This window comes from Podarcis melisellensis, assembly GCF_964234715.1.
Source record: "Podarcis melisellensis genome assembly, chromosome: 9".
In the NCBI taxonomy this organism is placed as follows: Eukaryota; Metazoa; Chordata; class Lepidosauria; order Squamata; family Lacertidae; genus Podarcis; species Podarcis melisellensis.
Window position 1 is genome coordinate 41,360,897 of NC_138541.1, and position 24,400 is coordinate 41,385,296.

Genomic DNA, 24,400 nt, shown 5'->3' on the forward strand with positions numbered 1-24,400 from the left:
CCTTTTATCCTCAGAGCAACCCTGGGAGGTAGGTTACACTGAGAGACAGAGTCTGGCCCACTGAGACTTCATAACTGAGTGGGGATTTGAAGCCTGGTCTCCTAGGTCCTTGATTGACACACTTAAAAAATTTTTAAAATTGATTTATGATCAACATTTGTACAAATATAACCATGCAATCAATAACAGAACCATACATGGATCATATTAAGTTTTTTTAAAAAATCACAGAGATGCTGCTGTTACATATAGCCAAGATTTTAAGATGAGGCTATACAGCCCAGACACAACAAGGAGTGAGTCACAGGAAGAGTACTTATCCGCCTCTCCCTGTCATGACACTCTAACTACTACACCACACCAGCTCTGAGCTATCACCCCAACCCACATAAAGAACCCCCATTACCTTAGGTATATGACAGAGGAGAGAGGCATGCACCTACTCCTATGCCATCCAAAATTATTGGCAGGAGGGTTTCTGAACTCAGGTACTGGCTATTATCTGATCCATCTAGGGAGGAAATGTGCATGTTGAGAGAAGAAAGGGTGTGTGCGCGCACAATTAGAGTGCTGATTCTTATTTGTTTCAGCAATTTCCACTGCTGGAGATGCAAACGAATTGGTGTAGTAACAGCAGCCAGCAAAGCTTGCAAGTATGACACACAGTCAGGACTCATGTTGTTCTCCCAGTGGTATGCCTGCTTCCACTGAGGCCCAGCCTCACTCATGGAATCTTTCTGAGCTACTGTCATCTTGTATCAGAAGCAATTGCATGCATGTTCTAATATACCCAGAATATGCTTGGCAGTTTAGCAAAGCAAGTAAGAAGTTGTCGTTCTAAATGCAACCTGCAGATTTGCTGCAGTACTGGCCCTGGAACTCAGTCAGTACTCAAGGAAGGAGGAATGTGCGACAGACAATTTTGCTTCCACTTTAGTAGGATTTATGAACTTCACAATATTGCAGCCAGAGCTGGTGCATAGTCTCATTGTGAATAATAATAATATATTTGCCATCCTGCTTCAGATATGAAAACGTATTTGGTTATGTGTATGTGTGTGTTTATGATTGACTGCTACTCCAGGAGGAATTAAAGCATAAATAAATATAGAACCTATACATATCCTTCGGAGTTTGGGGGAGTCAGGTTCTTGCTTAACTTCAAATGAGTTGGGAAAGGAGGGGAGGCACAGGATCAGAGGTGTCGACTGCTTGGTTTTATGAGAAAAGGATTCACCCTCCCCCCCAGGTGATTTGAGATGGATCTTTGAGCAATATTTAATTTCTCCTTAGGAAAGGATTTTGGTTGCTGGTGATGATCTTGGCTTGTTTTGGCACCAAAATAAATGGCGCTTGGCATCTGTCTCCTTCCTCTCCCCTGCAACACAGCTGAGCACATGAACATATTTAAGCCTTGACAGTGGGCAGCCAAACTGGAAAACCGAGAAGGCAAGTATCTCTGTTCTCATCTGGTTAATATACACAGAGTGTTTCATGTGGGCAGTATTTGCTGAATTCTTTCTAGCCAACTGTAATTTAAGCTGCTCAGCATAACATTAATTGTAAAGCCCTTCCTACTTGCAGATATTGTCATCACATTGGAAGGCCACTTAGCATCACTGAGTCATAACAAGATGTAATTATTTAAGCCATTCCATTCAAAGTGAATAATATGGACAGTACTACTTATATCTTGCCCATCACTTCTACGGTAGGTTAGTCTGTACAGGAGAGTAAAAAGAAATTGTTTATAGATCAATTAAAAAAAACCCCCACAGCAGCCTTCAAATAACCCTACCTGGGATTTCTGTATCGAGCCACTATTTCAAACTCTTCAGCTGGAGGAAATCGTTCATGCTGTCAAAAAGAAACAAATTATTATGCTTACAATGCATGTTTACACTCTAGTAAGCCATTTTGTCTATGGGAGGGGGGCACTTTCCATATTCTGATATTTGCAGATACGTTACACAGTAATCAAAAGCAAAACAAATCTGCCTGAGTACATATATTGTATACATATCACAGGGACCCAGGGCTAACTGGGGATCAATATAGTGATTCTAGTTGCAGAGTATGCCATGGGCACCTGTGGTACACAGGATTCCCAGGGTGTGAGATAAAGGGCCATAAACCCTGCCCTTTTTGTAGGGTTATAGACCAGGAACCTGTGGCCCTCCAGATGTTCTGGAACTCCAAATCCCACCAGCCTCAGCAAGCATATTATATTGGAAGGGTTATACATCTCCTATCCTCCCATTTCTGATATTGATATTGTGTCATGGCTTTGGCTGTTATGCTTAAACCAGGAGTGGGCAACTTATGGTCCTCCATAGGCTGTTGGACTCCCATCATCCCTAGTGGCCATGTTGTCTGGGATTGACTGGTTTTGGAGTACAGCCACATCTGCTGAACCACAGGTTCCCAGTCTCTAAGCTGCACCCTTCTTTAACAATGTTGACCCATGTGAAATTTACATAGAAGTGATCAATGGTTTTTTTTATCTTGAGATATGAGGAACAGGGCATTACAGAGCTATGCAAGAATTATGACAAAATATGGATCATTGAATAAAAACAATCTACATTTTAATTCACAATCTCTCTCTCCCTTTTAAAACCATGATGATGCCATCAAATTCTCATCAATTGTAAGTCCAAAAATACAGTTATAATCTCTTAGGCATTTCTTTAATTTTTTCTGCTAGCAGCTTCAAAACCGGAAGAAGAATTTGGTTGAAAAGATAGCATGACATCTATCTATCTATCTATCTATCTATCTATCTATCTATCTATCTATCTATCTATATCATCTATCTCACAGCCCTATATGGCACTGTCCTGCTTGGCATGAAGGTTCTATCCCCTACCTGAAACCCTAGAGTACTGCTGCCAGCCAGTGTAGACAATACTTAGCTGGATGGACCAACTTTCTGATTTGGAGTTAAGGCTGCTTCCTATGTTTGAGACAGTCAACCATGAAATTAATTCTCTTATTTGAATTATCAAAGAGTAGCCATTGTATCTTAAGGGCATGCTTCTAAGCTTATCATTTTTTTTGAGGATTGTGTCCAGTACCACTCAATACAGTGGAAATTGTCGGGAATAGTACATGTCTGCTAGATAATTTCTAGATATTATCTAGATTAACAAGCATGTATCAGATTCCTGGTTCAGTAACAGAGTCCACCTACCCTACCCATACCATTTTTTTACAATATCCTAACACATTCGGTGATGGCTATGCCAAGTTTTCTTGCCATCCTGCAGTAATTATGCTATTGCAGCATTAGGCTGAGGGAATAAACCCTAAAAAGCCTTCAGGATAGGACAGCATTTGGCGCAGAAACATTTGACATAGAAACATTTTCAATGCTATTTCTTCCAGAAGTTTCTTGCAAACTTCAAATGATATTTTCCTAATTCTGAGGTTGTTATTATTATTTTTCATTGTTATTATTCATTAAAAAGAAAAAGAAAGCAAAACTAGAATTTGAAAAGGGTTGAAATCCACCATAGGGAATTGGAATTCTGAAATTCTGTCTAGTTTTAAATTTATGCATTTCAACTATACTTTCAGCTGATATGGGCTGACTGTGCAATATGCATGTCTACTTGGAAGTAAGCCTCATTGAGTTGCTCCCAGGTAAATGGTTGTATGATTGCAGCCTACATTTTTAAAAGTGTTTGCTCCCTGTTGTATATCCTGGCAAGGGGGAACCTCCAGCCCACGTGCATAACTTGACCTGCCTGACCTTCCGATTTGGTTTGCGAGGCCATTTCAGGAAAACCAGGCAATCCTGCCGTATACCTAATGCCATATATGATGTCAGATAATGGGGAGGTAAAGACGTGGTTGGGCCAAAAGTGGGTTTGGCAGGCAGAGCAACAGTGCCAGCAAAGCCCTGCATCGTGGCAAGAGGCCTTGTGTCATGAACTGGCAGGACAATGGGAAGTGGATCCCGGTGAGGGGTGTTGCCAGGACTGGGACACACCAGAGCAAGCAGGGGATGGCAAAGGAAATACTCACAGGGTGATGGAGGATGGCGAGGGGTTGGGGGTCATTGCACAGGAACCAGAGCAGCAGGACTCATCACCAGAGCCAGAACATGTGTTCACTCTCCATGAACACAGACTCTGAGGCATAGGGAGCAGCAGCAGGCAGGGAGTCTGAGGCAGGCAAGGGCCCACAGCTCAGCTCACTAGCTGGCCAGGTAAGGCTTGCTAACTCTGGGAGGAGGTGTGTGATGCCTCAGCTGGAGTAGGTTAGGAACAGGTGGGGGTCACATGCCTCATCAAGCCCACATGCTGTAATCAGCATGCAAAGTACAAAAGGGGGAAGCAGAGCTGAAGTGTTGCATCTGCCCATGTTGTTGGTTGTTAGCTTGGATACTCCAGGATCTCTATGGGACTTTGGACACATGGATTGATCCCGGATTTGGGACTTGATATACTGACTTGCTGCCAGGTAGGCCAGGGATTCAGGATACCTTGGTGGTCGCCATTGCTTGCAAAGTGTTATGCTTTTGCTGCCACAATTTGATTTCGACATAGGAAAATTGGTAGCCTGGTGTCAATGTGACACCAGGTGGCTGACAGGAAGGCAGCCCTGCCTACTGGTCAAACTTGGTCTATGGGTGACTGAGAGGGGGGGCTCCCACCCCACAATATCCTGACATCATGCTTAATGTTACACAACAGCATCTTCCACTGAACTAATGCTGGGTGAGGCTGGGTAGATGATATATACTTTACACACAAGTTAAGCTTTAGCAATACTGATGAACTGTCACATCAGGCTGATTTATTTTGCCCATCATAGCAATGATTGTGTGTGGTCTTTTTGTGTAGAAACATCACCGTGTTATTTGGTCATGAGGAAATCTGTTTAGCTAAAACACTACAATTATGCAGCATAAGTCTCTAGACACTGCTCCAGGGGTAGCCAATGAGGTGCCTTGCAGTTGTGGACTGCAACTCCCAGCAGCCCCAGCAGCATTGCCACTGATCAGAGATAATGGAAGCTGCCATCCAAAACATCTGGAGGGCACTGTGCCAGCTATCCCTCAGCTACTGTAGCATAAGAGGGCATTCTGAAATAATAAAGAGTTTAGTTACCATTAACTGCTGGCCGTTTTTCTGGGGCAGAGAATGAAACTCTCCTACTCCCCAGCCAATTTCTCCTACATAGCAACACCTGTGGTACCATGGAGGAGGATTCCTTGGTGCAGGTCTCCACAGGTAAGCAGCTTCACTAGTGCCCTCTACTGGCGCAGTTGCTCCTCCGATATAAAGCGTAGTTTCCGGAAGCCTTGATCTGTGATTACGCAAACCATCTGGGCCTTGAGAATAGAAAGTATTTTAAAATATGGTTATACGAAGGCAAAGATGGGGTACCTAATCTTAGATTTGCTACACCCATCCTGACTCTAAACGCATTTCAGTATTTAAAAACGGTTGCGAGTTGTTTTCTTTTTTGACTGCTAACTCAAATCCTTTAGATTCTGCATTTCTTCCAGTGCAGACCTTCTACCTCTTTGAATGTGCTTGTGCCACCCTCTATATAGACCTTGGAAAGCTGTGAGCAATAGCAGCATGATAGGGTGGCGAAGGGAAAGATGCCAGCAATGCCATATAGAAGCAAATGCTGGACAACTGTCCAGATTCTATGTGCTTGCCCCCAAATGTGCATAGCGTTCCTATTTTATGAAGGTATGCTTCATGCATAGGGTTGTGTGCCTACAATGCGTTAATACACGGAGACTGGGAATAGACCATTGGCTGTGCTATTGGTTCCTCCACCTCCTCATTTTCATTTCTGCATGGGATAAACGTTTGCATGGACTGTCCTATTGTACTAAACTCAACTCAATGCATGGTGCCTATAACCCTTTATGTTAAAGTAATCCTTGTGCGGCCCTGTTTGAAAGAAAAAAATGAAGTATGACATAATTACAAAAACATCCAGTGAGTTATAAAGTAAATTCTGTTACTCATTTCTTTGGCACTTCAATGTCCTGAATGTTTAGCTAGAGTAGAGGAGTGATTAAATTGTGTTCAACTCTTTCAAAATAAAGCTTGAACTCCTCTCCAGTCAGGCTGAAATTGTGTGTTTGAGATTGATTTGACAAATATTTATAGTAGTACCATGCCACTGCCTATAGTAAGCAAAAGTATCCCGCCTTTATTGTGTTAAGGATTATGATGATGACAGGCTACTGTTACTTTTAGAGATTATGTTCAGAAGAATGAGAAGGTTGTCTTTGGGGAATGGGATCTTTCATACGATGTATGATTGCAAAATGCATTAAATGGGAATCCCTTTGTTGAATGTTAAAAAGTGCACCCGTGTAGGATTTGAGGCTCTTTATTCCAACCATATGTATGCTCCCTGTGAATTAATAGTATATTAACAATACTTATAGGCACTGAGTTCCTAAGGCACTGAGAGATACATAGATTCAAAACCAACTAAAATGATAAAATAAGAACTATAGTATGTTCTGCTCTTTCCTTCTTTTTCTCTCTACCCTGCCCTGCTTAAGTGTAGTCTCTCCCATGGAGAGACCCAAATCTGTAACCTGGTTTCTTTGTCTTATCCTATTTAAGGTTACAGTCCTATGAACATAGCTGTCAACTTTTCCCTTTTCTTGTGATGAATCGTATTCGGAATAAGGGAATTTCCCTTAAAAAAGGGGGGAAAGTTGACAGCTATGCCTATGCACACTCACCTGTGAGGAAGTGGCATGGGATTTACTTCCAAGTAAACATGCAGAGGACTGTTATGCTTTAAATGTTTCTCTTGCATCTTCTTATAATTTGTTGGCTACCATCTAGGGCTCCACACTTTGTGTGGATGAATTCTACCCAGCTACATCTGGGTACAACTCCTTCTGATATCTGCTAAACACATAGATGTCAGGGGAGCATGGTGAGGTGTTCTCATGACTCTTTCCAAAACTGTGGGGTAATAAAAATGAGAACCAAAAGCACAGAGCTCCTTTACCCTGTCATTGTAGACTACACACCCAAGTTCACACCACACTAACAGAGGGGTCTTAGAGGCCCTGATGTGGTAGGGGGAAGGCTTGGGTTGAGGAACCAGTGACCCTCTGGATTTTGTTGGACTCAAACTCCCCCCCAATCTCTGCCAGCATGGCCACTTGTCAGAGAATATGCGAGTTGTAGTCCAGAAACATCTGAACGATCACAAGTATCCCATCAATATTCTAAACTGTGAGGGCCACCAGAGTTGTCTAGCAAAGTGTGAGGCAAACTTGTCCCCTTAAAAAGAAGGAAGGAGGGTCTGCAGCAAAATGTAGAAGCAAAGAGGAGTTCCCTGAGAATGCATATGAATTAGAGAACAGAAAGCTAAAAGGGGAAATTGATACTTTCCCTTATAGAAAAAAGAGGCTACAGCTTCAATCAGTTCTCAGCCCCTTGGAGATGCAACACAATCTTATGCTTTCCAGCACAAGAAAAAGTCCCACTGGATTCAGCCGCAGCAACCCTAAATCTTACCCAGCATACTTTACACAAAGTTAAGTTAACTCACTTCAAAATATAAGAGAAAATAAAGATGATGAAGAACAGGTGGTGAGATGAAAAGGAAGGCAGTAGAGAGAACCAGCAGGTCGTCCCTTAAAATCACAAAGATTTTTTTTGTTTAAGATTCATTTGAAAATGGAAACAAATATAACTATCTGAAAGAAGGAATATCCCTTGCACTGAAGTGAATGGGAAACCCCTGATAGAGAAAGAAGAAATGTTTTTTGAAATAAATGCATGGCTCCTTAAAAAATAAATGCATAATGTAATATTTTAAAGGTACCTCTAATCATGTAGAGAACATCCTCTCCTTTCTTCCTTCAGGAGGATCTCATTCCAGAATTTTGTTTCCTTTTCAGCAGAAGTGGATGGAATTTGCAAAAACAGTAACCCCTCCTGAAAAATTAAAGCCTGCCAAATTTTAGACTAATATGTTCAGAGAGATTTCTGCACTACTAAAGTTGATTTTAGGGAGGAAGGAAGTTAAAAGGAATCACCTTGTTTATTGTGGTTTTGTGGTCAATTCTTTTAGTATGAACATGGCATATATTGTAAAGGTTCCCCTGGGAAAGTAGCCTGCAAAATTTCAGGAAGATGAGAGCAGGGGCTTAGGAGTTATGATGAAGGAAAAAAGTAGCGTTGGGCCTGAGTTCTATTGAACTGGCACCAAAAGTTATAGAAACTAAGTGCAAAACTGATTTGACAGGCATGGATGGTGTGTGAGCGTGTGACACATGGGGAGTAGTATTTGAATGTCCAACATTTCCCAAACATCTACCCACTAGAAGTAGCAAAAATCGCAGGACAGGCAAGAACAAGGACATATATTACTTCAACATCACTCCCCAAACCACTATGATTGGAGCTCTGGTAAAATAATTCCCTCTGATTAGAAGCTAGACCTGTGAGTCACACAAGAGCTAGCCTTCCCACCTTCCCTTCCTAATATTTCCTTCTATAGAAAAGTTTCAATTTTTTGCAAACTCACTGACTTTATATGCTTTCTTAGCATCCCCATCTCAAATTGCCCCAAATATTTTCAGAGCTTCCAGCTTCAAGGGTGTTTTGGAGAGATCCTGCTTTGGCTTGGACAAGGCCAAATCTATCTGAAGTGACCCCCTCTGGTTCACGATGCACATCCCTTCCCACAAGCACTCTTGCTGGCACATTCTACACCCAGTGAAGTTTCCAAATAGACTTTAAAGACAGCCCCGCATAGAGCATACTATACTAATCTAGCCTGGATTTAAAAGGAGCATGTGGTTCTGAGGCAAGTTCTGCTTCCTCTAGATAGGACTGCAGCTGGTGAGTCAACCAATGAAGGAAAAGAAACCTACTCCTGGCCACCAATGCCATTTTGCATTGCATTGCATTGGTAGCAATAAATCCAGGACTTCTGTCTTATCAGGATTTAGCTCCAGGGTGTGTGTGTGCTTTGTTCTTATCCATCCCCAAACTGCCTCCAGACAACTTCCATCACTGCACTGGATTATACTAATAACATTTACATTCCAAACCCCCAGGTGACCTCCCTAGTGGTTTAATGTAGATGTTTGAATGTGGCGCATAGGGGACATGATGGGACGGGGACAAAATGGAACATTGTGGCTTCCCACCACCTTGTGGACTTATCCTCCCCCTGAAAGGACTGTGACCATTGCAAAACCATGCCTCCAAGTCCTGTCCCAGTGAGATGACCCAGAAAGACACACATGGTATTGAAAGCTGCTGAGAAGCCCAGGAGAACCAACAAGGCCACACTTTAGATTCCCCAGCATGTCATCAGTCAGATGGTTCCACTCCGATCAGAAGTCATATAAATGTAAACTTCTCTGCTACATGATCAGGTTCGTTCCTTTTTGTCCTTCCATGCTCCTTTAGCAGCACAGAACAGTGAATCTCTATTTATAGAACATGATACAGAGCGACGATATGCAATGCTGCGTATGATGCAGCAGCTGAGGGTCACTCCTCACGCTGCTCCATCGATATGATGAATGCTATTGCTTCAGCTTCATTTGGCAGCCAGCCATTTAAGCGGCTATGGAACGGCGGTGGTTACCTGTGAATATCATTCTATTCCCTGAACCTTCAGGTGGGGTGCTGGAAGTCAAAGCGCGCTTTTTCTCCTTGCCCTTGGCAGGCTGGTCTATAGACTGCATTGTCACCAATCAGTTAATCCTTGGCAGGCTCGCACGAGTTCTGAGCACTGCGGCAGCTGTTGTTGCTGGCTGCCTCGCTAGACAGCGCAGACAGGAAAAATGGTAAGCCAGGCAGCTTTGGAGGACACAAGGGCTATTTGGTGACACTTGCGACATTGTGACATATTGTCCTTGTGACCTTGCAAGCCAAGAGGGTCCCACTAGCTGCTGCCTGCTTTCTCCCACCAAGTAGCAAGAGGTCTCGACTCTACAGCACCTTCGAGCATTTCATTTAGAAATACATTGTGAGCCAGCTCTTACATGTCCTCTAAAGTTCTTAGGCCATTTGGTACATTTGTAAATATAAAGGAGGAGGGTTTACTTGGCTTGCCGATACTTGGCCTCCTTCAATGTTTGGCAGTAAAATAATGTATTTAAGGGGCACACACAAAACACTCTCTCTCTCTCTCTCTCTCTCACACACACACACATAACCACAATGTGGTTTTGGCTCTGCTGCCACAAAGCAACAAGGAATATTTGCTTCTAATTACAGTACTGTATTGATCATCTGCTATTCTAAAGTGAAAGAGGTCTGCCTTCTCTTTTCCATTAGTGCAGCATTCTCCAAGCAGATCCCCTCAGGATCAGACTGTAACTTCCATCAGCCCCAGTCAGCATGGCTTGGAGGTCACCAGGTTGGGGGAGGCTGGGGAAGGGCGTTTTCAGTCTAAAAGCAGACATTTACCTAACATGAGGTTTCCTTCTGGGATGCCCTGTGAAACAGGGAGGACTTAATTCCCTCCTTTCCCAGAATGCAGTGTGGTGCAGGGCAAGCCCAACCCTGAGGCAAGGTGAACCCCTATGCACAGGAGGCAGAGTGAGCACCCCTCACCTCTGGCCCACCTGTTTGCTTGCCACCATACCCACACCTGCAAGCCCAACCACTGGCTTATCTATCTATCATCTGTCTGTCATAGTGAGTGACGGTGTTTGATTTAAGGAAGGACTCTTCTGTGCTTCCTTTCTCATATTGAGTTTGCAAGTGGCATCTGCTTTTATTTCATTTATAGCACACACACACACCCCTTCAAAGGTCCTGGGTCAGATAGCAATGTGCCATAGGACACTACCTTCTGAAAAAGAGGTCAAAATTAAGTCAGTACTTTGGGGATTAAGGACTGCAATCCTTCCCACCTTTGCCTAAGGTGTAAGCACCATTGAACATAGTGGGACTTTCCAAGTAAACTCGAATATACTGCTGCTGCCTTGTCCTGCCTTGCAGCAAGAGGCTGTTTTGTATGATTTTGTGGTCTAATCTTACTCTGTTTCTATGACACAATGTAATCTGCACATATTTTTGATGGTCAGTTTGTTTGCACTTGCCAAGCACAACACTGAATTCCAGTGCCTTTTTTCTCAGAGTGCTATTAGTTTGTTTGACACCTCTGACAAGCCAGAAGCACTTAGCGATTTGCAGCTACTGTGCTTCTCTCTCTCTCTCTCTCTCTCTCTCTCTCTCTCTCTCTCTCTCTCTCTCTCTCTCTCTCTCTCTCTCTCTCTCTCTCTCTCTCGCTCTGCATTTGGGACTGCAGCAGTTGCTTGCTAGACAGCCGAGTTCCCTTCCAAACAGTGAGCAGAGGATGCTGGCTGAAATGTGCATTCCGGCATGCCAGGCAGTCTGCCTTCTGCACAGATCAGCTGATTCAAAACAGGAATAGAGGACTCCGAATGAGAATGACCTTTCTTGTCAGCAAGGGCAATCAAGTGTTTGTATAAAGCCACGATACTCTTGGCAGAAGCTTCCTTTCATAAAATGGATTTGGCTTCTCTTTAGAGAATTACAATTGTTTTGCAAGCACAGTTTAGCTTAGAGGGGCCAATTCACATCACCATATTGTCATGGAGAATATGTGGCCTGAATGGATCTGGATTGATTTTCACCTCACTGTGAAGAAGAATGTGTTTGTTTATACATCCAGCTTACAACTCAGCCACTATTTGCCATGCTGTTGCTCAACCGCCTTTTGGCTTCTTTGCTGCATGAATTGGAGTTTGTTTCCTTAAGAAATTTGCTTGGCACCCTGCACATACAATTTACAATACCATTTATAATACAATATTACAACAATGACAACACATTAAAACTCAATAAAGCAGCAAAGTCTCAATCTGTTCTTTTTTATGTATTATGTTTTTTATTTCTTAATCTGGTTTATAAAAGGCGGATACCAGGTGAGCGCATGAACACATACTCTGCAGGTGTAATAATCAAAAAACAATTTTGGGGGGAAATTACCAATACTACTATTGGGGTCTTAATGGCAAGATTGCATTGGCTATGAATACCTTTCTTACTTTGGGGGATTAAGCAATGACCACTAAAGAACCAACATTAGTGTGCTTGCTCTAGAGTAGGTGTGGGGAACCTTTAGAGATCCAGATGTTGCTGAATTTCCTCTGCCCTCATCCCTGGCCATTGTCCATGCTTTATGGAGCTGATGGGAGTTGTAGTTCAACAACAGCTGGAGGTCTAAAGGTTCCCCACATCTGCTCTTGAGAGCTGGTAATAACCACGCTACTGTTGCAATTGTAATATTTTAAAAAAGAATAAAAAATGATTTAAGAGTGAAAATAATGGCTTCTGTGGTTTGACATGCTGCTACAGAAATATATAGGGTTCAAAGAGTTAATAAGATGCTACACAGACCACACACCCATGCTGCCTAGCTTATATGCTTAGGGCTTATCCAGACTTCCTTTTGTGCTACATTTCCAGGCACAAATCCAGGTTTTAAAGTTCCACGTCTGCAGGTGTAGGTGTTGGGGTTTTGTTTCTTAACTTGCTGTTTTCCCAGGAAAACCCACATCTTACCATTTGAGTTGGAGCAAATGGTAATCAGGATTGCTGTTTCTTCTGATTAGGGATTGCCATATGCTCTTCTTCAGTGGTAAAATGTGGGTTTTCCCAAGGAAAGCACCAGGACAAAAGAGAAAAGGAAAGCCACTCAGACACGAAGCTTTAAACTGTGGATCTGTGCCTGGAAAGCAAGATGCAAAAACTGGGAGAAGCTTAGAGGCAGAGAGTTGCCTTCAGTGGAATTAGGAGGCTGGACCTTACAGACTCAGCTTTGCCATGGACAAAGAAACTAAAGCAGAACGGGTGAAAGGGCATATGCAGAAGTACTGGCTTTTCAATCAAAGTGGGACAGAAAAGTAGGAAGATATAGAAAATAAGAGAGTAAGGGAGTTGAGGTGCTAATGATCTGAGGAAACCAAAAAAGCATAAAACTGGGTTTTCACTGTAACATGGAGGGATGCTTTCATGAATGGGCTATAAATTCACCACTAAGCCAGTCATCTCAAACTGTGAAAGTGCTTAAAACAGCAGCAGCTACATAGTCCTCTAGACCAGTGTTTCCCAACCTTGTGCCTCCAGCTGTTTTTGAACTACAACTCCCATCATCCCTGACTAGCAAGACCAGTGGCAAGGGATGATGGGAATTGTAGTCCAAAAACAGCTGGAGGCACAAGGTTGGGAAACACTGCTCTAGACGTTATTGGACTCTAATTCCCATCAGCCCCTGACAGCATGGCCAAGAGTCCTGGGTAATGGGAGTTAAGTGTCCAAAGATATCTGGAGAGTCACAGGTTCACCATCTCTGTTTTAAAATGCCAAAACTAGCAGCTTAAAGTTCTGGGCTACATGCACCATGAAGCATTTGTGTCACTACATTTGCTGAACATAGCCTTGAGTTATGTGATTTCATTGGTGATTTCATTGCTTTATGTTAATAAACAAAAAAGATGCATAACAGTCTCCATTTCATTGTTCCAGTTACAGATAGGTAGCCGTGTTGGTCTGCCATAGTCAAAACAAAAAAATTCCTTCCAGTAGCACCTTAAAGACCAACTAAGTCAGTTCTTGGTATGAGCTTTCATGTGCATGCACACTTCTTCAGATACCTTCAGATGGATTTCATTGTGTTTACAGAAATCCATCACTCTGTGTGGCTGGGTCCACACTCCAGTGTACTCTGTACCCAGTGCACACCCATTGCTGGTTTGGGAAGTGTACATACTGCATTAGCAACAAACCATATCTATCTTGTAATTTATGAAATACAGAGCCTTGATGTGTTTTCCTCCTAACCACCTTCATTCCAAATTGAGAAGAAGGCCGGAGTGCAAAGAAGTATCAACGTCACTCTTTCTGGTAATTTTACAGTCAGCATACTCTGACATAGCTCCAAGCATATCTAGTACTTCAGATGTGCCTTTGTGTTTTAGTTCGATAAAAGGAAGTGTAAACAACGTTAGACATAAATGTAGATAAAGTGATACCTTTTATTAAAGCAACAGGAAGTGTTAAGTCAAATATCAAGTTTGCCTATGACGCACGTAGATCAGTTTGGAAATACTCTGTTGTCAAAAATCTGTAGACATGTGAAAACAAGGAAGCAAGGCACTAGAATTCAAAAAGGGCACTGGAGAGTCCTATTGATCAACACCATAGGGCAGTGCTCAAATTATTGGGGGTGAGGTAGGGGGCTCCTAATAAAACTCACAAGCCCTTTAACTTTCCAAGTTTAGCTCAATTGTAACCACCTAAAAACAATAGCTAAGGGGACTGCCCCCGCCCTGAGGTCCATTTTGCACTCTCTTTGATGGCCTTCCACCAACAGGTAAACGCCACCATGTTCAGAAAGGTGTCTTGTCCTGCCAGGTTGATTAGGTTCTGCTCCTGCTGCTCATTGATGTGTTTAGTTTAGCTGGTGGTTCTTTATGTCCATGGCTGTTTTTGTTCACTTGTTTCTGTGTCTTGATAGTTGCTTTATTGTACTTTATTATTGGAATTGTGAGTTGTTTTAAGGTGTTTTTATTGGAATTGCAGGCTATCTGCCTTGGATGTCTTAATACAGAAAGGTAAGTTAATGATTTTATGAAAAGTACTAATAAATAGCAATATTGCGGAATGGTCCCCAAATTTCTTCTGTGCACTAACTTGAGAAAATGTGAGAATTCAAGCATGCCATTTAGAGCTCATCCATGTGATAATTTTGAATGTGTTTTAGTCTTAGGGTCATTCCACACATCACAATTGCTACAGCAAAAGCACAGAATGTGCAGTTGTCATTCCAGGCTAAGTTAGTAAAACTTAGCTCCCATTGAAATCAATGGGAGTTCATAAAGTCATGACTAACTTTTCACATTGGTCTCATTGGGATCCATCTGCAACTAACTTACTCAGGATCCAACCTATTGTGTTTATGCATAAGAGCTGCAGCCAGTGTCTGAATCCTTACACATAGATGCCTTTCATTATGTGTGACTGAAAAACCAACATCACACCATTGTCACCAGGCTTAAGATAACCACTTTCTGTAATAGCTAGTTGGTGATCTGTATATATATTCTTGCATGCCACCCCATTCTCTGAGTGGTGCGAGACTCTAGGGGTTCCAAGTGCTTAACCAGGGTTCAGTTTCCTTGGAATGAGGGACAGTGGAAACAGCGGCTTCTTTACAACATATGGTTTATTTACACATATCTACAACCTGAGCCTAAGATGGAGGGCTCACAGCATTAGCCCTGTGAAGGGCTTGATTCTCCCATAGTCACAGCCATGGATTCCAGCCGAAATCAAGCATGGCTCTTTCTCTCTGGCTTCTCTGCCTGCTTCTTGCCCAGCTGTCACACATTCTAATCTGGCTATTGTCCTCCTCACCAGCAGCCAGGTGAGGGAGGGAGGTCTACCCATGAGCCCATTGGTACAGAGCAACCTCTTTAGTTATACTAATCACCATACATGCAGTTACCTAGGTAGCAACTATGACCCTTGCCTGGCTAATTCAACAATGGAATCCTCCATTAGATTTTAATCCTTTCTGGGCCCAGGTGATTAGAAGGGACTTGGGCCGTATACAACTCACAACACTATAGATCAGGCTTCCTCAACCTCAGCCCTCCAGATGTTTTTGGCCTACAACTCCCATGATCCCTAGCTAGCAGGACCAGTGGTCAGGGATGATGGGAATTGTAGTCTCAAAACATCTGGAGGGCCGAGGTTAAGGAAGCCTGTTGTAGCTGTTGAAAACCAAATTGATGTTTTTTAATGAAATTGTAGCATACAAGTATTCTTTAAAAAATAAATAAACCATAGATTTTAGGTATTCACTTTAAAAACCACACAAAGCTGCCAGAATAAATAATTTTACCCAAGAACATCATCAACAGCCCATTCTCAGTCCTTGAATAGACCTGAAATTGTGAATATTTGACATATATTCTGGCAACAAAGACTTCACCAGCCTAGATTTTGATGACAATGTAGTAGAAGAACTTGCATAATTAATGGATGTCATGCTTGAGGCCATGAAAGCTTTTAAAAATGTTGTTGCTGAAATTAGCCTCAACATAAACGGGGCTGAAACAAGAATGCTCATCGTTTGCAGTTTCAAGCCCTGCTATGAAACTTCAGCATTTTAGCATGTAGCAATCTAATTCATTTTTTATTTCACCTACTTTAGCTCTGCAGTTAGTTACGCATGTAGTAGCATTAAAACATGAAGGTGTTGCTTAAAGCCATGCCATCCAACAATACACTTCATACAGCAAGCTCAATATTAAAAAGGATAAAAGACCCAGATGGTTTGTTGTGAATCTATGCCACCTCTCCCAACTTTTTTTAAAAACACCACCAAACCGATACTTTTGAGGTGAGACACGTTCAAACCATGGGAAATGTTAAAGGATTTAGATTAAAATCAAATTAAGAACTTTTTTTTGGAACTTCAGCTAGATTGGGCTTTGCCAGTTCATGAATGATGTTTACATAATTCAGCCCTTTGATACGAAACTTCTGGCTCATATCAGTCCCCTGGAAAGTTTTTTCAAATGCATTAGCTTTTTCTGTCTTTGATGCCTGTGTTTGTCACCTTTAAAAGTTGTGGTATTATGTGACCCGACCACTAGAATCTGTTTATAGTTCTACAACACTGTCTTTAGTTCACAAAAATAGTGCATTTGAAGACTTGATTGCAGACTGACAGCTATCATTGAAAGAGAGGAGCAGTCCACCATTAATCAAAACCTTTATGCTGGATCCAGTGCATATAGCAATGTTCATATTCCACTTGCTAAACCATTTTAGCCCCCAGTGGCAGCATAGAGTCAAAACTGTAATAGATAAGGAAAATCAGAGCTATTATACATGGCTGGGGAACATTGCACACCTTTTTTTAAAAGGGAATATGGGTTGAGGTATTGCAGAGCTGAGGGACACGGGTGGCGCTGTGGGTTAAACCACAGAGCCTAGGACTTGCCTATCAGAAGGTCGGCGGTTCGAATCCCCACAACAGGGGGAGTTCCTGTTGCTCAGTCCCTGCTCCTGCCAACCTAGCAGTTCGAAAGCATGCAGTGCAAGTAGATAAATAGGTACTGCTCCGGTGGGAAGGTAAACGGCGTTTCCGTGCACTGCTCTGGTTTGCCAGAAGTGGCTTAGTCATGCTGGCCACATGACCCAGAAGCTGTACGTCGGCTCCCTCGGCCAATAAAGCAAGATGAGCACCGCAACCCCAGAGTCGGCCATGACTGGACCTAATGGTCAGGGGTCCCTTTACCTTTACCTATTGCAGAGCTAGAGTGTGTGATTTGGATAACTTTTTGCTGCATGCCAACTAGGATTGCCAACTTTTGAAGCAGCCCCTTTAGTTGTCTCTTTAACAGCAGTGTGATCTGCAGCAATTAGCAGATGATAATATTTAGCTCCATGCCATAAAAAGCTGCTCGCCTGCTGATTTCTCCCTATTAAACCCCTGCTTAAGGGACGGGAACAGACTGGACTGTTCCTCCCTCCCCCTATGCACATTGGCAATCCAAGTGCCAACTAACATGTACCAAATAAATCCTAAAATAAATGTGCTTGCTGGAACCCTGAATAGATGGATGAAAATGGAACACAGAGATTTGGAGAACTCTTTCTTGATAGCAGAAGGAATACCAAGACAATAGTTTTGTTTTGCCTTTTTTTTTTTTTTACTTTCCCTGCTGGTGCCTAAGCATTTCTCTTCCAAAATCCATTGTTTCTGTCCTAGATTATTCCCACCCCCCTTTCTTAATTATTATCCTCTGCATTCTTCCCCCTGGTGTCTTGCCATTAATTGCTTTGTTCTCTAGCTTGCAGTAATTAAAGAGTACTGAAATACAACGGGAGATTTGCCTGGTTTCTCTTGTGAGTATGAGGATGCTGCTGAAGTTGAACTGGGTGAGCAAAGCAGAGACCAAATACGCAAAGGCACACATGGTCATGACCACATCATGATTAGCAAGTCTGTTTTCTCTTTGCGTTGTTCCTCTTGGCCCTCTGCTCTTCTCTAGCCTTTACTCATTGTCCCTGGGTGACTTCATCAATTCCCACAGCTTTCAGTGCCTCCTGTACAGATTACACACACCCTGAACTCTCCTCTCCATTCCAGTTCTGCATCATGAACTGCCTCTTCAGTATTTCAGCATGGATGCTTGGTGTCATCATCTCAAACTCAGTATGTTCAATCGTTCCTCCAGCCCTTCTCTCATACCCTTTTTATCCATTGACAAATGTTACTGTTCAAGCTTTGGCTTTATCATGACTCCCCACTCTTTCTCCTTTGCTCCCTGTATTAAGTAATTCGCTAAAATGTGCCACTTCTCCCTTTACTACATTTTGAAAATATGGCTGTTCCTCTTGGCAAAAACTCTGGCGCATGACTTGATCATCTCTTGGCTATCGTAATGCAATCTTCTCCTTTCTGGTTGTCCCACTTGTCTTCTTTTGTCTCACCTTAGTCTATTCTGTGTTAATTGGTGGAAATTATCAAACTTCTGGAACAGAGGTTGGAAACCTCAAGCCTGGAAGGCCTCTCCATCTGGCCATCGGGATTTCCCAACCCATGCCCATTCCAGTTTGCATCTCCTCTCACCAGGCAACTTAATAGCCCTGGAAAAAATGCAAGCTGATAAGGGGCCATCCTTTAAGCATGTCATTTGTTAAGGATGAATGGGAAAGTTGTGGGAAAATAAGGAAAGCATATTGGTTAGAATAAGCAATGAGAAGCCATAGAGTGTGTGTGTGAATTTAACAGTGCAATTGTATACATGTCTACTCATAAGTAAACTTCATTGAGTTCAATAGGACATACTCTCAGGCAAGTGGGGGGTAAGATTAGGATTGCACTGTAAAACTAACATATTTTATGGACAGTTTATGGACAGTACCTATAAGCCACCTTAGAAGCCCAGGGTAATTTTATCTACTGTTTCTCCCCACACCCTCTTACCTTTCATATAAATAATGCATATATACATCTGGCTTATGTAAGAATGTATACCTCCTCACTTATTTCCAGGTGAAATCTGAGTTGGTGAGTTCATACATGGGGGCATTTATAAGTGCATGTACATTATCTTAGTCCTACAGGAAATGACTTCTTCCAGTGATGGTATTGGAGCCTGATGATTGATTTCACCCCAAGAGTCTGCATTGTCTGTGCACCTAAGTGTCCTCTAGTGGGACAAACACCAGCTGTGGGGCAGGGGTCATTGCAAAAGCACTGCAGGAAAAGATTAATCCCTCCTCACCCAGCATTGTGGCTCAATCCAGATTTCCACACATACACACCCGCCCATCCACAAGTCTTGTATAGTTAGACCTTCTAAGGTTGGGGGTCACTGACATGGTGCCTATAAATGCTAGGGTACCCCCAGGAAGGTTGGTATTATATCCACTGGGCTAGCTGATCCCCTCTGTACCAGATTGCCAACCCTGAAACAGATTAAAATGGCCTCATTTCAAAATCAGCACACAGTGGCGTAGCGTGGGGGGTGCAGGGGGGGCCGGCTGCACCGGGTGCAACATCTGGGGCTTAGGGTTAGGGGGTGCAAATTACTTGCCTTGCCCCGGGTGCTGACAACCCACGCTACGCCACTGTCAGCACAGCCCACCATATGACCCAAATTCATTGCTTAAATATCTTTAAAAAATACTAGCCTGCTGCTGCATAGATTCAACTGTCAGCCCAGAAAGCTTCTGTACATGGATAATTTTATTTTATTCTTAAGTAAAAGGCTTCAAATCATAAATAACAAACACAAGAGAGAAACGCCCAGAATTACCACAAAGGCAAGTAAAAGCAAATAAGATATAAGACCAAGGTTGGTGCTTAGTCTGATTATTCTGCCTCTCTTCACAAGTTCCATAGCATGCACCATAGAGTTCCCAAGGTACTGATGACTGATATTTGATAGCAAGGCTTTTAACTATTACGAGTTTCACAAACCTTGTATGCCTTGCTTGTATATCAGGGGCCTCTACCCCCACATTTATATATTTAGTAAAGTCACACCACACTAAATAAAAAATGTCATATCTTGAGATTTCTCTCTGTGAAAAGCTTAGCTTTTCTGACATCACCAGAAATCAGACTTTGTCATACCAAATTTCTATCATGGCTTTATCCATGTACTTCCAAAAGCATGTGATGTTCGGTCTAGCTGCCATTAGCAAGTAGTCAAATCGTTCTTTATTTTATTTGTTTCTAACAATGAGGAAAGCAGCCATTCTTTCTTAGGAGTGTTAGCTCAGGGGTCGGCAAGGTTTACCTCGCCTGGGCCAGTTCACTCCAGCGGAGATTCCTCCGTTGGCCAGATCGTGAGCGCCCGTGCTCGCGATTTCCGGCATCTGCGCATGCGTAGGGACTCGCCAAGCAGGCAGCGTGGTTCGGGAACAGTGCTGGGCTGGTTAAACAAACCCCGGGCACCGCTTGTGGCCCATGGGCCTTAGGTTGCTGGCCCCTGTGTTAGCTGATATCTGGAGCACCTGGGACGGACTTCACCAGCTTGCAATCTGAATCTTGGAAATGACTCTACAGGATGACCTCATGGCTACAGCATCAAGCTTAATGTTTGTACTTCCTTGTTGTTGTCGTCCCCCCCTTTAGCCCACCACACTCTTTGTTAACATCTTCCCTAATGAAGAGTTCTGGAGAACTTGAACACCTGCCACATTTTTGTGACTAAATGGTTGGTCCTATATAAAAGCATTACCGAACCTTGGACTTGGGAGGTTTTAAACACACACACACACACACACACACACACACACTAATAACTGTCAGAAAATTGGTTCAAATCTTCCTGTTTGGACAAGTGCCCAATAAGCTTTCATTGATGGTAGATTGAACTCTATGATGGAATGTATTGTTAATTAGATTTTAAGTCTTTTAAAACAACATCCACCAATATTTGCTCTGTACTCAGGTTTTTATTATATTTACTCTAGATTACTTTGAGTTGTATAGAAAAAGAAGGTTGTAAAAAAAATAAAAAAAATGCACACTGGCATTGAGGAATAGCCTTAATAGTCTATGCACATTCTGAGCTGTTCTAAACATATTGGCGGCTATTCAGCAGCCGCTGACAATTTATCCCCCACCCCCACCCCTCCCTGTCTTCTGTATTTACCACTTGGTTCTTTGGCAGTGGAGAATGTTTCCCTTATTTTTCTCACCCCTCACAAAAGCTGTGCTCTGCTTAACATGCACATTCTTTCTTCCAGAGCTCTTTGCAGCCCCTCCACCATCTACTACAATTGGCTAAATGCCAAATGGTAGGGTGGGCAGCATAAGGGGGGGGGAGCTTTTTTTCACAGACAAGCTGTCTTGAAGTTTCTTCCTTGTATTCAAGGTGCATATGGATGCTATTACAGAAACATATTTTTAAAGCATGGATAGATACAGGCATTCCTACAGAACTGGTGCACAAAGCCTCTGATGCTTATAGAGCAAGCCTAGGCTAACATAATGCCAGGGTGCATTGCAACACCCCTATACAAGCTGAACAGCCATTGAATCAAAGTAACCTTGGCCCAGGATAAAAAAAAGCAATACAAAAGCTTCATTAAAAATGACAGACGTGCCCCCAGCATCCCTGGGAACACTGCCAGTGCCCACCAATCAGGGACTGTGCCAGTCAGCCAATGAACTCATGACAACAAGGACATACCCTTGCAGCCCCGCTTACACACAATGTACAGAATGGCAGCACAGTGTCCAAAATCCACTGGCCCCAATGGCACAGAAACCAGTTTCCTCAGGCATCCATTCAGGCCAGAGGGAAGAAGGTGGGGCTACATAAACATAGCACCTGATTAAAGTCTGCCTGTGAAGAGCATACACAGGTCTCCTAGGATAAGCATTCAAGACCACCCAGGGCAGGATAAGCCGCCTTTTGGCCAAGCAGCCAATGGGAGGAGCCAGCAACAAGGGCAGCCATTGGCTAATGTGGACGGAGTCACAGAAGGTGGGAGTTGCTGTTTCCTGCCTCCTGTTGAAGTCAATGGGGAGGAAATTATTTCTGCCAGGTCTGGGGCTGGCGTAGAATTGGGCTGTTGACAAGGATGTAGCTGTGGACTAAAGCAGCATTAGATATGGGGACAGTGTGTCCATCCCCACATTCCCCCTTAACACTGTTTTGTTTGGGCCATTCTGCCATCTTTGCCAGTGCAAAGGCTCTGTCAGCAGAATGTGTTCTGGGGTCTGCTACGTCTGCACCAATTTCTGTAGCCCCTTCAGCTGGAGGAACTCAGGTATCGGATATTTTCCCCCATGCAGGATGTGTGTGTGCTTTAGAAGATTTGAAAAATAGTAATTTTCACAGTATTCATATTACATTGGTACCGTGATTTAAGAACAGCTTAGTTTATGAACAACATGAATTAAGAACGCTGCAAACCCAGAAGTAGGTGTTTTGGTTTGTGAACTCTGCCTTGGAATCAGAACATGTTTCCGCTTCCTGTTGAGTGTGTTCCATTTGTAAATTGAATCCCCCACTGCTATGGGAAACCACACCTTGGTGTAAGAACGCTTTGGTTTAAGAACGGACTTCCAGAACGGATTACGTTCATAAACCAAGGTACCACTGTACAGGGATATGAAGTAGTGTAGAAGTGTTGTTTCTTTTTCTTTCTTTTTTTTACAATGATAGCTTAATTATTTGAGTATTTACTCATGACCAAGGTCCACTGAGTTCAACAGAGTTTAATGCCACATATATTTGCATATGTGTGTTGTCTTTGACTGAAACACTGTGCATACTTACTAGACAGTAAGGACCAAACTGCCCATTGCATCAAATGTATAGCTTAATGGGTTTGTTTGTTTTTTAAAGTATGGGGGGACAGGAATCAAGACTGAAATGCACAGGGAAGATTTTTGAAGTCCTTTTCGGCTGCATTGCGGATCTGATTAAAGTCCATCCGTCCCCGCTATTTGTCATGAGAGGGAAGCTTCTAGTCGGGCCAGTCTGGTACTGTACAAGTGAAATGGAAGGTGTCAAGGTGAAAAGGTGTTCCAAAGCTCCAGTGGAAATAAATCTTTTGCTTCTTGTATCCCTTGCCAAGTATGGAACCTGTGGTAGAACCTCATTGGTGAATCTCAAATGCCGAGGAGTTTTATAGGGGAGAAAGTGTTCTCTGCAATAACTGGCATCTCCTTGGACATTTGGGGCTTAAAAGTTAAAACCAGGTCCTTGAACTGAGCTTGGGAATTAATTGGAGTCTGTTACAGATCTTTTAGAAAAGGTGATGTATATGAGAGCACCAACTTCAATCTGTAAGTAATCAAGCATTCTACATTAGCATTCCAGACTGTCTTCAAAGATTACCGGTATTGTAGGAAACACTACAATAATCCAATCTGGAAGTGACCAAAACACTGATGACAGGTCTTGCATCTTTCAACAGCAAGTGTAACTGGCATATCAGCCAAAGCTCATAAAAGACCCTCCCAACCTCAGTTACTTCCCTGAGACTCCTAGATATGTGCCCTGCATTAGAATGGAGAAGGAAGTTGATTAAGATGCATTTTAATGTTCTAAAATGAAGAGGCTGGCAAGAAGGAATGGATGCAGAAATAGTTTTCACATACATAAATAATAATAATAATAATAAATAAATAAATAAATAATATATTATTTATACCCTGCCCATCTGGCTGGGTTTCCCCATACATCCCCTTCAAAAGCATCAACTGAAACTGGATTCCAAGTCTCTTGTGTTCTGTAGGGGAAAGCCTGGCTGCTGTGAATTAAAAATTCCCGACTGTTGCCAGGTCCAAATCCTGGGCCAACTCAAGGGTGGAGCGAAAGGAACAAGCACAAACTAGTCGCATTAAGTTCTGACACCTGACGAAGTTCCTGCCCAGACTGCGCAATGTTCAAGCCTCCCCGTCCCCATACCCCGTTGTCTTTTCATTAGCCACAACTTGAAACAAATTCATTGAAGTGATAGACGGGTAAGTGAAAAAAATGGTTTTGGAGAAGGAACTACAGCCTGAAGGTATTGTTAAAATGCTTTGTTTTCTGTGTTTGCTATCACCAACATCCACTGCCCTACTATTAATTTCTAAAAGCATAAAAAGCACAGGTCTAATTCAGGAGCTTTTCTGTTGATTTCTTAATTTTTTTAAATAAATAAATAAAAGCTTTCATGGGGTGGAGGAATGCTCATTTGGATGATGGGACATTAAATGTCTTGGATTTCTGAGACCAAAACTGGATTATAAGAAGAGATCAGTGACAAGGCAGCTGCAATATGTTAAATTTTGAGTACTAGATGGTTACAACAAATGTATTTATGATATATTCTGTAGACAACATTCCATAACTATGGAATATTTC

The 24,400-nt window shown here is 42.6% G+C and overlaps 1 protein-coding gene and 1 long non-coding RNA gene across 5 annotated transcripts in view; one reads left to right on the plus strand and one right to left on the minus strand.

Moving 5' to 3' along the window:
* Positions 1-9,828, minus strand: part of SPMIP2 (sperm microtubule inner protein 2) — a 36,404-nt gene extending 26,576 nt beyond the window's left edge. For 3 of the 4 annotated variants that reach the window (XM_081926233.1, XM_081926234.1, XM_081926231.1), the window contains exons 1-3: positions 9,610-9,828; positions 5,118-5,341; positions 1,799-1,857 (exon numbers count right to left, since the gene is read on the minus strand). In XM_081926233.1, coding sequence (XP_081782359.1) covers positions 1,799-1,857; positions 5,118-5,341; positions 9,610-9,709 — 383 coding nt within the window. In that variant the 5' untranslated portion in view covers positions 9,710-9,828. The remainder of the gene's footprint in view (positions 1-1,798; positions 1,858-5,117; positions 5,342-9,609) is intronic. The other variant, XM_081926232.1, reaches the window with a different exon arrangement.
* LOC309378258 overlaps positions 1-24,400 on the plus strand; it is a 44,271-nt gene that overhangs the window by 8,951 nt on the left and 10,920 nt on the right. Inside the window, exon 2 of the long non-coding RNA XR_014171962.1 lies at positions 1,294-1,449. This is a non-coding gene — a long non-coding RNA (uncharacterized lncRNA). The remainder of the gene's footprint in view (positions 1-1,293; positions 1,450-24,400) is intronic.